This window comes from Mus musculus, chromosome 2, assembly GCF_000001635.26.
Source record: "Mus musculus strain C57BL/6J chromosome 2, GRCm38.p6 C57BL/6J".
Taxonomy (NCBI): Eukaryota; Metazoa; Chordata; class Mammalia; order Rodentia; family Muridae; genus Mus; species Mus musculus.
In genome coordinates, this window is record NC_000068.7 from 31,690,190 (window position 1) to 31,706,134 (window position 15,945).

The following is a 15,945-nucleotide window of genomic DNA, read 5'->3' on the forward strand; positions in this document are numbered from 1 at the left end:
TGCTGTTTCTAGCCTGAGTCCACTTCTGGTTCACTGTTGACACAGGGCAAGCCCTTTAACTGTTTAGGGACCAGCATTTCGTGGGGGAGGGGTTGCACTTAAGTGTCTCTGAAGCATCTAAAGTTCTTCCTGTCTGCTCTCTCTAAAAGCTGGGATTCTACCGCCTGTGTATGGATGTCTTTTATTGCTTTGTTTATGGAACACTTATATCTTCAAAGTGGTTTGCGCACACAAAGGTTAAGACAGAACCTAGTTGACATGCTATCTTTTTTTTTTTTTAAATATCTCCACATTTCTTTCTTTCTTTCTTTCTTTCTTTCTTTTTTTAAAGACTTATTTATTTATTATATGTAACTACACTGCAGCTGTCTTCAGACACCCCAGAAGAGGGCATCAGGTCTCATTATGGATGGTTGTGAGCCACCATGTGGTTGCGGGGATTTGAACTCAGGACCTCGGGAAGAGCAGTCGGTGCTCTCAACCTCTGAGCCATCTCTCCAGCCTCCGACATGATATCTTTTGACCTTCTCAGTGATGAGCTGCACTTGAAACTTCTCGTTTTGGATGTAGGTGGGCAAAGTTGAGTGTGGAAGCCGTGTGCCTCCTGAACTGAGACTGGCTGTGTTGCTTTCAATAAGGAATAGCTCAATGACGGTATCTTTTCTTCCTGCTTAGTTGTCTTTGACGTTTATTTATGAACCTATTTGGTTCGTAATGCTGACAGCACATGTTGTGCTATTGACTAACAGTTAAGGGCTGGTTAGACTAATGTGGCAGAGGCAGCCAGGACCCAGTTAGTCAGGGTCCTGGTTGTACTGTGGCAGCCTGAGATTTCTCAGAGTACTTAATATTAAAATAGCAATCGAGCCCTCACACAGTAACCATACATAGGCAAATGTAGTGCATGCAAGGGTCTTTGAAATTCTGTCATTACTATTTAACAACAAGTGGTTGCTATAAACAGTGGTTGCTTTTGGGTGAACTTATGGGCACCTTCAATTTGATAATTGAAGTTTTCTTTTTGTAAGGTTTATTTTGTTTTATATGTATGAGTGTTTTGTGTGTGTGTGTGTGTGTGTGTGTGTGTGCATCACATTTGTGTCTGATACCCATGAGGTCAGAAGATGATGTTGGATCCCTCGAACTGGAGTTACAGATCATCATGAGCCACTTGTGGGGATGCTGGGAACTGAACCTGGGACTTCTAAGAGCAACACATGTGTCTTTTGTTTGTTTGTTTGTTTTTGTTTTTGTTTTTGTTTTCGAGACAGGGTTTCTCTGTATAGCCCTGGCTGTCTGGAACTCACTTTGTAGACCAGGCTGGCCTCTAACTCAGAAATCCGCCTGCCTCTGTCTCCTGAGTGCTGGGATTAAAGGCGTGCGCCACTACTGCCGGACTTACAGCACATGTTTTTAACTACAGAACTCTCTCTCCAGTACCTCTTTTTGTTGATGATGTTGGTTTTTTCTTTTACCTATTTATTTTCTTTTACTTGTAATTATTTAAAAAGAGTTTTATGTGTATGTATTTTGTTTGCATGTATGTGCACCACATGTGTGCAAGAGCCTGCAGAGACCAGAAGAGGGCACTGGGAATCCTGGAACTGGAGTTACAGGTGGTTGTGAGCTGTCTTGTAGGTTGCTGGGAATCAAACCCTGGCCCTTTAGAAGAACAGCCAGTGCTCTTAATCACTAAGCCATATGTCTAGCTCCTTTTCCTTTAGTTATTTTTAATTATGTGTATGTGTGGGTGCATATGTTCAGATGCCTGTGGAGGCCAGAGACATCAGCTCCTCCCTGAAGCTACAAGAGCAGTATATGCTCTTTCTTGACCTCTGAACCATTTTTCTAGCCTGGTGTTTTTTGTTTTTTGTTATTTTCTTGTCCACATATACTTCAACTCAAGTGTGGGCACCTTGGTTTTTTCCTCTACCTTGAGTCAGTTCTTTTTAGCATTGTTTGAGATAGACAGCAGTGGCAATTTTTTTTTCTTCAAAGAATACATTTATTCCAGGTTGGATCTGAGGTTTGTTTGTTTGTTTGTTTGTTTTGTTTTGTTTTTTTGTTTTGGTTTTTTTGTGACAGGGTTTCTCTGTGTGGTCCTGGCTGTCCTGGAACTCACTCTGTAGACCAGGCTGGCCTCGAACTCAGAAATCCGCCTGCCTTTGCCTCATGAGTGTTGGGATTAAATGTGTGCGACAGCTCCTTCAAACTCACAACTTAAAACATTGTTATCTACTGAGTATGCTGTAACTCCAGATAGTGAAAGTCGGTGGAGACTTTTAGAGAATTCTGGCTAAACTAAAATACAATGAGCTACCAATGACCCAGGAAAGTCACATCTAGGAATCCTGGCCTAGGTATCTCTGGTACTTTTCAGGGGTTCAGAGGAGAGACAGGGTCTTGTGTAACTTAGGCAGGCCTCTAACTCATTGTGTAACTTAAGCAGGATTCTAACTCAATGTGTAGGAGAGAATGACCTTAAACTATCTGATTCTCTTGGCTCCACTCCCAAGTGTTGAAATTGTAGGTGCTTCCAACCTGCCTTCATCCTTTTGTGTATGTGTATAAAAAAATAAACTAATTAATGTTATTGTTGTGTGTGTGTGGGGGGGGAATGAATGTATGTCAGGAATGTTTGTGTGTGTGTGTGTGTGTGTGTGTGTGTGTGTGTGTAGGTAGGTCAGAGGACAGATAACTATGGGAAGTCCTTTGTCTTCTTTTACCTGTTCTTGGGTTCCAGAAACCAACTTAGTTTGTCAACCCATCGTTCCAGCCTATGCACATATCCTTTTGATACTCTGAGGTCTAATAGGATTATATATAAACCTTTAGCTGTGTACTGAGGTGAGGTGGTATCCCCAGTAACAACACTGGAGCAGTTGTTCTGCATGGTGACCTGAACTAGCCACTTTTTAATTTTTCTCTTTTGGACTACCATTTTTACTTGAAACTTCATCTGATAGATTGTAGTTCCTCAGACTAAAATTTGTCTTTCCTTTTGAGGAAAATAGCTTGTTTTAGAGAAATTGTATTGCTATTGTGCTGTCTATACCAGTGTGATATTTACAGGTGTGTTGAGGGAACTAGTGTTTTCTAAGGGATCAGTAGATCATATGTGATACAAGGTCACACAGGGGTAAGAGGTGCCTTCAGACTGCAAGGTGAAGGAAGAGTTTTCATTATAACTATAGAGAAGAGCAGTGATGCTTCGGAGTCTAAAATTTTCAGTTTTAGAATTTGTTTGTTTGTTGTTTGTTTTTGTTTTTGAGATTGGGGTTCTCTGTGTAGCCCTGGCCATTCTGGAACTCTATAGACCAGGCTGCCTGGAATTCATAGATCTCCTGAGTACTGGGATTAAAAGTGTATGCCACCACAACCTGAACCAATTTTAGTTTCTAAGGTAGGTAGTATTTGAAATAAGTAATGTAAACTAAAAGTCTTTGGGCAATTATTGTTTTTATATATATATATTTTTTTTTTAAATTAGGTATTTTCCTCATTTACATTTCCATTGCTATCCCAAAAGTCCCCCATACACTCCCCCCCCACTCCCCTACCCACCCACTCCCACTTTTTGGCCCTGGCGTTCCCCTGTACTGGGGCATATAAAGTTTGCATGTCCAATGGGCCTCTCTTTCCAGTGATAGCCAATTAGGCCATCTTTTGATACATATGCAGCTAGAGACACAAGCTCTGGGGGTTACTGGTTAGTTCATATTGTTGTTCCACCTATAGAGTTGCAGATCCCTTTAGCTCCTTGGGTACTCTCTCTAGCTCCTCCATTGGGGGTCCTGTGATCCATCCAATAGCTGACTGTGAGCATCCACTTATGTGTTTGCTAGGCCTCTGATTTTTTTAAAAGTGTAAAGAGGCCTGAAATTAAAAAGTAGAGACTTTGATCAGTGTAGTGGTACACAGTTTTAATCCCAGCATTCAGGAGCCAGAGGCTAGAAGGTCTTTGAGGCCAGTCTGATCTACATAGCAAGTTCCAGGTCAGCCAGGGCCACATAGACCATGTCTCAAAAAAACCATCCAACCAACCAAACAAACAAAATGTGGGAAGTCTATTCAAGGGTGTTTTCTGATGGCAGGCTTTCTGTTTATTCTCTCTCTTTCTGTCTCTCTGTCTCTCTTCTAAGACAGAGATTCTCTGTGTGCAGCCCTGGCTGTCCTAGAACTTGCTCTGTAGACCAGGCTGGCCTGGAATTCAGAAATCCACCTGCCTGAGTGTACACCACTACTGCCTGGCTCTGTTTACTTTTTAATTGATGTTTTATTGTCTCTGTGTGTGTCTGTTTGGGCTTGACTGCCGTGGTGTACATGAAGAAGTCAGAAGACAACTTTGCACACTCACTCCTCTTTATGGGTGCTCCAGAAGAGGGCGTCAGATCTTGTTATGGATGGTTGTGAGCCACCATGTGGTTGCTGGGAATTGAACTCAGGACCTCTAGAAGAGCAGTCAGTGCTCTTAACCTCTGAGCCATCTCTCCAGCCCCCACCAGTATCCCTTCTCAATCTTGGTGATTTCTAGATACTTTCTACAACAAATGTGTGTTATTTTGTGATAGAAACAGAAAGGTTTGCAATCCAGAATAGTGACTGGAATAGGTACTTCTTTGTTGCACACTTTTTGTGGATCTGCTTAAGTCTTGTTTGAAGATCTGTCAGTTTCCTTAGACATTGAGGGTTCTTGATCTCAAAGACTATGGATTTTAGTTCCAAACTGCTCTTCACCCTCCATAGACTGGTTTTTCTAGAGTTTATGTCCCAGGCCTAACACATGGTTTGGGGCCATATACGAGTTGGAAGTCAAGGATAATGTGTGGTAGTAGGTTTTGTTGGTAGTGAGTGATGTCGTAGTAATGGCAGTAGTGATTGTGATGAGGAGGAGTTTGGTTACGGTGATGATGGTGGTGGTGGTGGTCATGCTGATGGTGGTAGTTGGTGGTATTGGTGATGAATTTTCAAGGGGTAGGGAAGCAGATGGTAACATTTGCCAGGATTAGTCAGGGTGAGAAGGATTCACTCATATGTAAAGAGGGAAGAAATGGAATCTATGGGATTTTTTTTTTATATTCTATGCATTCCTTTAACATTTTAGTGGCTTGCCTAAGAAAATCCACTGTTAGGAGAATTAAAACTATTCAGAAGTAAACTTTTCCTCCTGTCTCCCTTTTCTTCTACAAATGTTGTTGAGCACACATGTGATAGGTAGGTAGTATTCTAATAAGAGAGAAGAGAATGCCGCTTCCACCCTCCTAGAACCTTTGTTTTAGAGACAGAGGCGACCATCTGGGACTGCAGCACGGAAGACACAGATAGACTACATTGTAGCAAGCGCTGAGGAAAAGGAACAGAGACGCTTGGGGCATAACTGCAGCGGGGTAGAGTCTGTTGGTAGCAAGTGCCTATAATTTCAGTACCGGAAGGGCTGAAACAAGAGGGGATGGAGTTCTAGGCCAGCCTGCTCTACATAATGAGACTCTGTCTTGTTTTGTTTTTTGTTTTTGTTTTTTTCTGTTTGTTTGTTTTGTTTTGTTTTTTAAATATTCTCAGGGGCTGGAGATGTGGCTCAGAGGCTAAGAGAGCTTATTGCTCTTCCAGAGGATGAGAGTTCAGTTCCCAGCACCCACACTGTGGCTCACAGCCATCTGTAACTCCAGATCTTCAGGAGATCCAACAGTCTTCTGGCCTCTGCAGGTACCTACACACATGCAACACACACACACACACACACACAACAAAACAATCTTGGACTGGGGAGGTAGCTAAGACAGTACAGTACTTGCCTTGCAAGCATGAGGACCTAAGTTTGCGATCCAGTACCCATGTAAAAGCCAGGTGGTATCTGTCACCTGTTTGTAAGCCCAGCATTGGAGGCAGAGACAAGAGGATCTCAGGAGCTTGCTGGCTAGAAGTCTCTCCTAATCAGTGAACCCTAAGTCCTACTTAGAGACCTTGTTTCCAAAAATCATATGGAAGCTGGGAGGTGGTGGCCCACGCCTTTAATCCCAGCACTTAGGAGGCAGAGGCAGGCAGATCTCCAAGGTTGAGGCTAGCCTGGTCTACAGAGTAAGTTTCAGGACAGCCAGGGCTACAGAGAAACCCTGTCTCAAACAAACAACAAACAAACAAGATGGCTAGCACTAAAGTGTGACACCCAAGGTTGTTGTCTGGCCTCCACATGCCATGTACCCTCCCCTACATGTGCAGCCCCCCAACAGAAACATAAATACTTTTCCTTAAACCTTGGTTTTCTTTCTCTCTTTCCCTCTTCCTTTCTCCTTTCTTTCCTTCCTTCTTTCTTTCTTCCTTCCTTCCTTTCTCTCTTTCTTTCTTTCTTTCTTTCTTTCTTTCTTTCTTTCTTTCTTTCTTCTGTCTGTCTGTCTGTCTGTCTGTCTGTCTGTCTGTCTTACTTAATGCTTGTTGCCTGAGGAGGTCAGAAGAGGGCATTGAATCAGATCTTGGAAGTGGAATTATGAACAGTTAGGAAGCACTATGAGGTACTGGGATCAGACTTGGTTCTCTGTGAAAACAAGTGCTCTTGACTTCTGAGCTCTCTCTCCAGCTTTACATCTTGTTTAGTAAGAATCCTATTACATGGACTGAGCGAGCTGCTGTCTGCTCGTGAGGAGTTGGAGTGAGTACTCAGGAAGATTGTTTCTTCTCTCCTCTGGATTCTGGGATTTTATACACCTAGCAATATTCTGGGGTGTCTTTTCCAGTGAGTATATTTTCTTTCTTTTTTATTTATTATGGCAAAATACTCATAAAAAGAACCAATTTAACTGTACAGTTTGGTGACATTACCTATTAACAACACTATGCTATTACCATTATGCATTCTAGAGCTTTTACTATCTCGAATATGGAACCACATACTTGTTTTTTTGTTTGTTTGTTTGTTTTGGTTTTGTTTTTTTCGAGACAGGGTTTCTCTGTATAGCCCTGGCTGTCCTGGAACTCACTTTGTAAACCAGGCTGGCCTCAAACTCAGAAATCCGCCTGCCTCTGTCTCCCGAGTGCTGGGATTAAAGGCATGAGCCACCACGCCCAGCCACATACTTGTTAAAAACAATACTAGGCTCTGGAAAGATGCTCAGAGCATTTGGGTTCAATTCCCAGCACCCACATTGTGGCTTACAGCCATCTTTAATTCCAGTTCCAGGGGTCTAGTGCCTTTGTATAGTCTCCAAGAGTACCAGGCAGACATGCAGGAAAAACAGCATGCACAAAGTGATTCCCATTTTCCTCTCCTGTGTTGCTATACTCTCTGTCTTCTTGAATTTGCCCTTTCCCATTAGTCTAGGGTTTTCAAGGTCATCCCTGCTGTAGCAGGTGTCAGGCTTTCCTTTAAATATTTGGCCATATTTCATGGCATGAATGAATACTGTATTTTTAGTTCATGTAACTTGTATACAACTTATAAAATTAGGTTACAATATAAAGAGGTAGTAGTGACTGTCAGCTTGAAACCTGACTATGGGGTCACTACCTCCGTGAAGCGCTGTCCTGACCTTGGAGTAGAAATGATGAGCACTGTGTGGGCTGTGTGGCCAGCACCTTCCTCCTGCTGGAGGAACCTGAGCTGCTTGTACTTCAGCATCCTAGAACCTTTCCCCATGCAATGTTCCCTTGTTATCCTCCTTCTGTTCTGTTCTGTTCTGTTCTGTTCTGTTCTGTTCTGAGACAGGTCTCATGAAGCCCAGGCCTTAGAGTTCTGATCCTCCTGCCTTCATATCCCTGATGCTGGGATTACAGATGTGTGTCATCATGCCTGGTTTATGCTGTGCTGGGGATGGAACCCAGGGCTTCATGAATGCTAGGCAAACACTCTACCACATGATCCGTATTCCCATCCTTCTTGGGATCATCTCTTAATATCTATAGTTTATTCCTGATATTGATAATTTGTGTTTATCCTGTCTCCTTCCCCTCCCTCTCCCTTTTAGTCCATTCCTTGAACTTTAAAGTATGCTTGGCTAGCTTATCTGTTTTATTAATCTTAAAGACAAACCAACCCTTCCCCCTTCCCTATATAGTCAACATTTATTTTAAGGTCTAAAAACATTAAGACTAATTAAAGCAAAATGACTGTTATTGCTTTAAAAGACAAACAAATAAATAAACCAATTTTTCTCCTTTATATGAGTATTTTGCCTGCATGTATGTTGATGTACTATATGTGTGCAGTGCCTGTGGAGGCCAAAAGAGGGCATCAGAGCCCCTGAGACTGTAACATCTGTGCTAGGACCAAACTGGGGTTCTCTGGAAAGAGCAGCAGAGCCCCTGAGACTGTAACATCTGTGCTAGGACCTAACTGGGGTTCTCTGGAAAGAGCAGCCAGGGCTTGTAACTGCTGAGCCACCTCTGCAGCCTCTGGCTGTCTTCTCTGAAGCAACACATTCATTGACTGTTTTAGTTAGCATACAAGAGTGTGTTTAGGATGGCCATGCCATCTGTGTACACTGCCATCTGCTGCTCCTTGACATGTCATCTTTATTTTTTTTAAAGATTTATTTATTTCATGTATATGAGTACACTGTAGCTGTCTTTAGACACACCAGGAGAGTGTATTGGATCCCATTACAGATGGTTGTGAGCCACCATGTGGTTGCTGGCAATTGAACTCAGGACCTTTGGAAGAGCATTCTGTGCTCTTAACCTCTGAGCCATCTCTTCAGCCCCTCATCTTTATTTTTAACGTAGTCTGATTTAGTGATTTTTGGGGGGGGGGTGTCTGCATGAAAAATAGCGTCTATCCAAAGGTCACAAGGAGGTTGTGACACTTTACCTTATATTGTACTGTGCAGTTTGCCTGGAATGAATTTTGATCTTTATTGGTGAAGGGTTTTTGGTTTTTTTTTTGTTTGTTTGTTTTTTGTTTTTTTATTTTCAGAAACACTTTTTTTTTTTTAAAGATTTATTTATTTATTACATGTAAGTACACTGTAGCTGTCTTCAGAAGAGGGCGTCATATCTCGTTACAGATGGTTGCGAGCCACCATGTGGTTGCTGGGATTTGAACTCTGGACCTTCGGAAGAGCAGTCGGGTGCTCTTACCCACTGAGCCATCTCACCAGCCCCAGAAACACTTTTTAAAAAAATATTTATTTATTATTATAAATAGGTACACTGTAGCTGTCTTCAGACATACCAGAAGAGGGTGTCAGATCTCATTATGGGTTGTTATGAGCCACTGTGTGGTTGCTGGGATTTGAACTCAATACCTTTGGAAGAACAGTCAGTGCTCTTAACCACTGAGCCATCTCTCCAGCCCAGTTTTTTTTTTTTTTTTATTCCCTCCTTCCATATTTACCTCATACTTTCATTGAAAAGAGCCTTACCAGGGCTTGAGAGGGTGGTTCAGTCATGAGGACAGGAATCCATATACTCATCTGCCCTGTAAATGTAAATGTAAATAGGAGCAGAAGCCCACCTGTAACCCTGGCACTCAGGAGGCAGAGATAGGGTATCCCTGGGCCATGACTAGCTAGACTAGCTGAGTCCTGGAGTTCAGAGTTCAAGTGAGGAAACCTGCCTCAGTGCCTATGGCAGAGAGAGATGAAGACACCTGGTACCAACCTCTGGCCTCTACATGCACACTGCACGCACGTGCCCGCGAGTGTCTGGGAGCTCTATGTTTTGTTAATTCACTGCCAAGTTTGTCCCATTATGCCATCTACATCACCTGTATCCCTGTAGCTTTAAAGCCAATCTTAGTATCTGATAGAAGGAAGCATCCAGCTTTACATACAGTGCTGGCTTGGCTTCCTCTTTTTCCTTTCCATACACAATTTAGAATCAGTTTTGTTCATTTCTAGATCCAGTTAAAGATACTCAAAGCTTTTTTTCTAGGATGGCATTGTGTTTATTGATCACTTTGATCCTGGGCCTAGTAAAGTAACATAAAGACTGGAGGAGGCCTGTTCCCTTGGTGGACGTGCAGCACCAGGTATGTTGTGGTTTCCAGCTGCTTTCATGTCCATCTTTTCCTGATCTTTGGCTTTTAGAACGTTCTATTTTCCTTTGAACTCAATCCTTGGTCTTGCTGATAAAAATCCTGTTCGTATAGTTTCATGTGTCAAGAAATCTGATTCCTGCCGGACAGTGGTGGCTCACGCCTTTAATCCCAGCACTTGGGAGGCAGGGGGCAGGCGGAGTTCTGAGTTCGAGGCCAGGCTGGTCTACAGAGTGAGTTCCAGGACAGCCAGAGCTACACAGAGAAACCCTGTCTCAAAAAACAAAACAAAACAAACAAACAAAAAATTCCGATCTCCCCCCTTCCCCCTTTTTTTTCAGATTAGGTGTTCAGTACATGTGGAATGAGAGTTTACTTTGTGTTGGGCACTGTGTGTGTCTGATATAACAGCAGGAAACACAAGCATCAGCTAGTGGTGGCTCTTTGTGCCCAGTTGACTTGCCTGGAAACCCCCATTGTCACCTGCTTGGGAGAGTAGTTATTGCCTGGACTGTGTGGGCTGTGTTCCTGCGGTAGGGTCATTGTTAAGCAGAGCACACTCCCACGTGGTTCAGCAGTGCCTTTATCTCCTTTTGCTGATTATTGAGCGCTAGTGGCTTAGTCAGACAGCTCCCAGGTTTGCCCTGATATGGTAGTTCCTCTGACCTTGAAGAACTCCTGATCTTTACCTCCAGCTGCTTATGGCCTCTCTGTGTGATGGACATTTGAGCAGGAGCCTGTGTTTCTGGTTGTCTGTGCCCCTCCACTGCCACTGCCTCACATCCCTTACTCCAAGGAGCTCCCCCATGTCTAAGTGAGGTGCTCTGGATGGACTCTCAACCCCGGCTGTGGGTGAGGCTCCTCTCAGAGCTAGGAAGCCTTGCCTTTAGACTCCATTGCCAGGGGCTGGCTGATTTAGTTTGGACAGAGACCCAAGTTTCTCCCAATTTGTATTTTAATGTAAAGAGACTCTAGTTACAAAGCTGGTTGCACAGGAGAAGGGCTGTTGCAGTAGGAGGTTGCTCTGACCAAAGGCCTGCAAGCCTTTCCTTGTTTCTGAACACCCCAGGAGAATCTGGCTCGTAGCCAGCAGGGGGATCCCTTCACCCTGGGAATGGCTCTGGCTTAGAGTGAGCCTGCATCCTAAATTGATCAAGTCTATCTGAAAGCAAGTCTTTTATCTCCTTGTGTTGAGGTTAGCCAGCCTCAGGATGGAACGGGAACGGTGGGAAAGGCAAGGAAGGGTGGATGGGCAGTGCCCAGTTGCTGAGTCCACTCCTTCTGGACTCTGTACACGCCTTCTGAAGCCATTGACTTCAGTTCATCTGATTGCTCATGAGGTTCCAGAAAAGCAGCACATGCTAGCTGATCAGCTTCTTCTCATTCTTTTGAGAAGAAAAACAGCAGATTCCATTGATTAAATGATGCAGATAGACTAGCAATATACATTGATTGCTATTTATAAAAACAATATTCCTTATATGTATAAATATGTAAGTATAAATAATCTCATACTATTATTTACCTTTATACTGGTCTCACTCTCAGTTGTTTTCGTGCTATGTTCACACTTTGTTCTGCTTTGGAAAACTGACAAGTTCTACTTCATGTAGCCCCACTTAACTTAGCCCTCAGTCTCTCCTCCACTGATCTAACTACAGCCCCAGCCTGTGCAGTTGTAACTTTGTTAAAGGTTATATGTTACTCACACTGCCTTTTTTTTTTTTTTGGTTTTTTGAGACAGGGTTTCTCTGTGTAGCCCTGGCTGTCCTGGAACTCACTTTGTAGACCAGGCTCGTCTCGAACTCAGAAATCCGCCTGCCTCTGCCTCCCGAGTGCTGGAATTAAAGGCATGTGCCAACACCGCCCAGCGACACTGCCTTTTTAAATTAATTACATTTTTTATTTTTGAGAATTTCATACAAGTATACTATGAAACAATATTATTATTACCCTGTTACTCCCTCCAACTCCCACTGTGCCCTCATTAAATCCCTGACCACACCCTCTGGCCTCTAAGAGCTTTGTGAAATGTGTTACTGGTGTAAATATTCTGTTTCTAAAAACTGTTAGTGTGAAAGTCCAGACCAACATGCTCATCATTTGTTAAGTCTTTTTTTTTTTTTTTTGAGACAGGATCACACCATATGTCTTAGTTTTCTATTGTAGTGATAAGCACCATGACTAAAAGCAGCTTGTAGAAGCAAAAGGCCTTTTTTTTTTAATCTTACAGCTTGTAGTTCATCATACAGAGAAGTCAGCGCAGGAACCTGGAGCAGGAGCTGATGCAGAGGCCATGGAGGGTGCTGCTTATTGGTTTGCTCCCCATGGCTTGCTCAACCTGCTTTCTTATAGAACCCAGAACTTCTGTATTAGTCAGGGTTCTCTAGAGTCACAGAACTTATGGGTAGTCTCTGTGTAGTAAGGGAATTTGTTGGTGACTTACAGTCTGCAGTCCCACTCCCTAACAATGGTCAGTAGCTGTGAATGGAAGTCCAAGGATCTAGCAGTTGCTCAGTTCCACAGGGCAAGCAGGCGGAGAGAATCTTCTTTCTTCCAATGTCCTTATGTAGGTCTCCAGCAGAAGGAGTGGCACCACCACTGCCTGGCAGTGTTGTATTTAAAATGACTAAAGATTATTGTTGTGGAGAGATTGCTTAGTGATTAAGAGCACTTGCTGCTTGTCCAGAGGCTGGAGTTTGATTACAAGTTCCAAGCTCACAAGCACCTGTAGCTCCAGCCCCCAGCCCCCTCTTTTCATGTTCTTAGCCACCTGCACCACATGTGTGGCCACATACAGAGGTACAAACACAGAAATTGAAAATATTAAAAATTATTGTAGCCAGGCGGTGGTGGCGCATACGTTTAATCCCAGCACTTGGGAGGCAGAGGCAGGCAGATTTCTGGGTTCAAGGCCAGCCTGGTCTACAGAGTGAGTTCCAGGACAGCCAGGGCTATACAGAGAAACCCTGTCTCGAAAAACCAAAAAAAAAAAAAAAAAAAAAAAACCATTGTGAGGGTTTTGCTTTGTTTGTTGAGATGGGGGTCTTATTTTGTGTCCCAGGCTGGCCCTGAATTCATAGAGATGGGCCTGCCTTAGTTTCCTGAATGAGTATTCTACTAAAGGTATGTGCCACCAGGCCTGGTTTTGGCTTTTTAATGGAGTGTTGTAATGGGTGGCACAGTAAACATTGTATTTGCCAGAACCTGGGCTTTTGTCCTAAAACTGCCACTTAGAAACCTGGACAAGCAAGTTTTAGTAGAGGTGTGACTGGCAGCCCAACCATCCATACAAATATAGCTTTCAACTCAACAGGAAGAAGGGATAGTTTATTCTGGAGCAAAATATGAGTCACCATGGCCTAATGAATTTATGCCACCCTTAATACCATGTTCCACTGTGGTAACTTTCATAAAGTTTTTATACTGATAAAGTTCCAAATCAAGGTATTTACCAAATTCATCAGTGGGCTGGCTCATCAGGTAGGTGGGTTTCAGCAAAGCTGGGATATCAGTTTAGGTTTCAGATGTTGCCTGTGACATTGGGGTTGATGGTACCTGGGAGTCTGTTCATACAGTCCAAAGGATTTACCCAGAGCCACCAGGATGCTGGGTCAGACACAGAGGGACAGTGAGTGACTGTTCCGGGTCTGTAGATGGCCCAAGAAAATGTAACTGTGGGCTTACACCATTCCAGTTCTCCATAGCTGAAGTCCTAATCAGCCTGGCTTGTACAGAATTCAGTGTCTGCATCCCAAGGAGCTGCTCTGTTGTTTGGCAGGTGCTACGTGTCTCCCTGCAATAGGGAAGTCAGATGTCCTCTGAACTCACTCCTGCTATCCACCTAGGAGCAGTGTGACTGACTGCGGACACAAGGGACATGAGGCAGGGCACATCTGTGTCACATTTCTTTGCCAGGTGGAAGGGAATGAAGCAAGGGTGAGGTCTGTGGCTCCATCTACATGGAAGGGGGAGGAAGAGAGAGACTGTAACGCTGGTGAGCCTGAGACCAGATGGTATGGTTGTGGTGACTCAGAGTTGTTTATAACCCTACAGATTATAGATGGACCTGTGGTGACATGGCAGTTGCTCCTCCTGGAAACTTGAGAGAGAGAGCTTTGCTGTGTAGACCCTGACATGGAATGTTTCCTCAGGCCCGGGGAGGGCATGAGCTGTAGAGGAGCCCCTCTTTTGTCTTGGCTTGAATTTAGGGATTCTGGAGATTTCCCCCAAGACTTCCTCACGGGGTCTCTAGGCCGGCTCGCTGGCAGAGGCAGTGTATCCTCTGACTGGATAGCTGCTTTGCCTTCCCTCCAGGAATGCGTTGCTGCTTCAGGATAGCGCTCTCTCATCTCTAAAGCCCTTGTTTACCACATTTCATTTTCTTCTGGCTTTTTCTCAGTCTCTAAAGGTCTTATTTATGAGCCTGTGTGGAAGTTGAATTTGTGAAGCCCACATTGGGCTCTGATGCATTGTGGGTAGCTTTTGCTCCAGGTGGTTTCTGGATTCTATGAGTTTGTGTGGCTGTCAGCCCAACTCGAAATTGCACAGTGAAGCAAACCTTTAATTTACTGGGTCAGAAGAACTCATCGGGGACAGAAGTCTGACAAATTAAGTGCCTGCTCCAACATGGGCCTTTTTTTTTTTTTTTTGTGTGTGTTGAAGGGATGGGTAATTCACCTGGTATCTTCTGGAAACCCATTGATTTTAATGCATTTCAAGAGGCTAGGGATGCAGCTTGCATGGTAGGGTGAATGCTTGCCTACCCCAAGGTCTTTGGTTCAGTCCTCAGCACGCCATAAATTGGGCACTCCTGTAACTAGAAGTTCAAGGTCCTCTTTGGTTATAGAGCCAAGTTCAAGGGCAACATGGGATGTGAGAGCCTAGCTTTGTATTGTTTTTAAGCAATTTCTAGGAGTCAGGGGAAATCTCTGCTCTGTGCTGCTTTTTGAGGTGCTCTCTGTCTATATCCGTTACAAAGCTTCAGCTAGTGTCTGAGGCTAGTGTCTTCACTAGCGTGATAAACAGGACAGGTGATTGCTTGGAGACTCCCAGAGGAGCAGTTTAGATACCACAGCTCCTGAGTTTGTATTTGATTATATGGCAGAGGCTGGCAGATACCTTTGGAGAAGTCTCTTAGCTCAAGGCTATCTCATTTGCTTGCTCTAATGCCATAGGGGTGATGGGCAATATAAAGCACATCCAGCCCTCTGTGTGTGCTGCCACCCTCATGTCTGTTAGGGAGAGGGCCAAGAGACACTGATGCACTCTAGGGTCTGGAGTGATGGAGTGGCTCCATGGTTAAGAGGACCCTGGCTGTAGTCTCCAGAACCCACACAGCAGCTCACGATCACCTGTAACTTCAGTTCCAGGAGATCTAATATCCTCTTTTGGTCTCCAAGGGCACCAGGCACACATGTGATATAGGCAAAATAGACAAATCAGAGAGAGAGAGAGAGAGAGAGAGAGAGAGAGAGGATTGATTGATTGATTGATTGATTAACAAGCCCAGGTCCTAGGTGCTAAGTCATCAGTGAAGTGTGATTCTTGAGTTTTGACCAAGATCTCCAGTGTGTGCAGAGAGGAAAGCAGTGTGTGCAGAGAAGAAAGATGAGCCTTTCTAACTGCAGCATAGCACTGGCTGTCTGTGGACTGAGCAAAATCTTCATTATTTCTAGGGAATCTAAACCCTATTTTTGGTGGGGGTTAGGGTGGGGAGAATATAAGTTTTCCTAGTTAACACTCTTTTTCTTTCAAAATCACATGCTTTTAGAAACAGTAATCAGGAAAATTGTGGTTTTGGTGAATAAGCAGTATCTTGAGTGCTAACACATTTGTAGCCTTGTGTAATAATCACTCTGCAGGGTTCAGTGTGTTCTCATAGTTCTGGGCCTTGGGACAGCTCCAGGTAATCCACTTGCTCTGCAAGTATGAGGACATGAGTTCAGATCCCAGCCTGTGCTGGTAACCCCAGTGCTGCA

The 15,945-nt window shown here is 43.8% G+C and overlaps 1 protein-coding gene across 4 annotated transcripts in view; it reads left to right on the forward strand.

Annotated features, from left to right (window-relative positions):
- The window catches only part of Abl1 (c-abl oncogene 1, non-receptor tyrosine kinase), a 118,850-nt gene that overhangs the window by 1,946 nt on the left and 100,959 nt on the right, over positions 1 to 15,945 (forward strand). The window contains exon 2 of one of the 4 annotated variants that reach the window (NM_001283046.1): positions 366 to 570. The exons of 2 other annotated variants lie outside the window; for them this stretch is intronic. In NM_001283046.1, the coding sequence (NP_001269975.1) occupies positions 510 to 570 (61 nt within the window). In that variant the 5' untranslated portion in view covers positions 366 to 509. Of the gene's footprint in view, positions 1 to 365; positions 571 to 5,559; positions 5,704 to 15,945 lie in introns of all 4 variants that reach the window. One more of the 4 variants, NM_001283047.1, reaches the window with a different exon arrangement.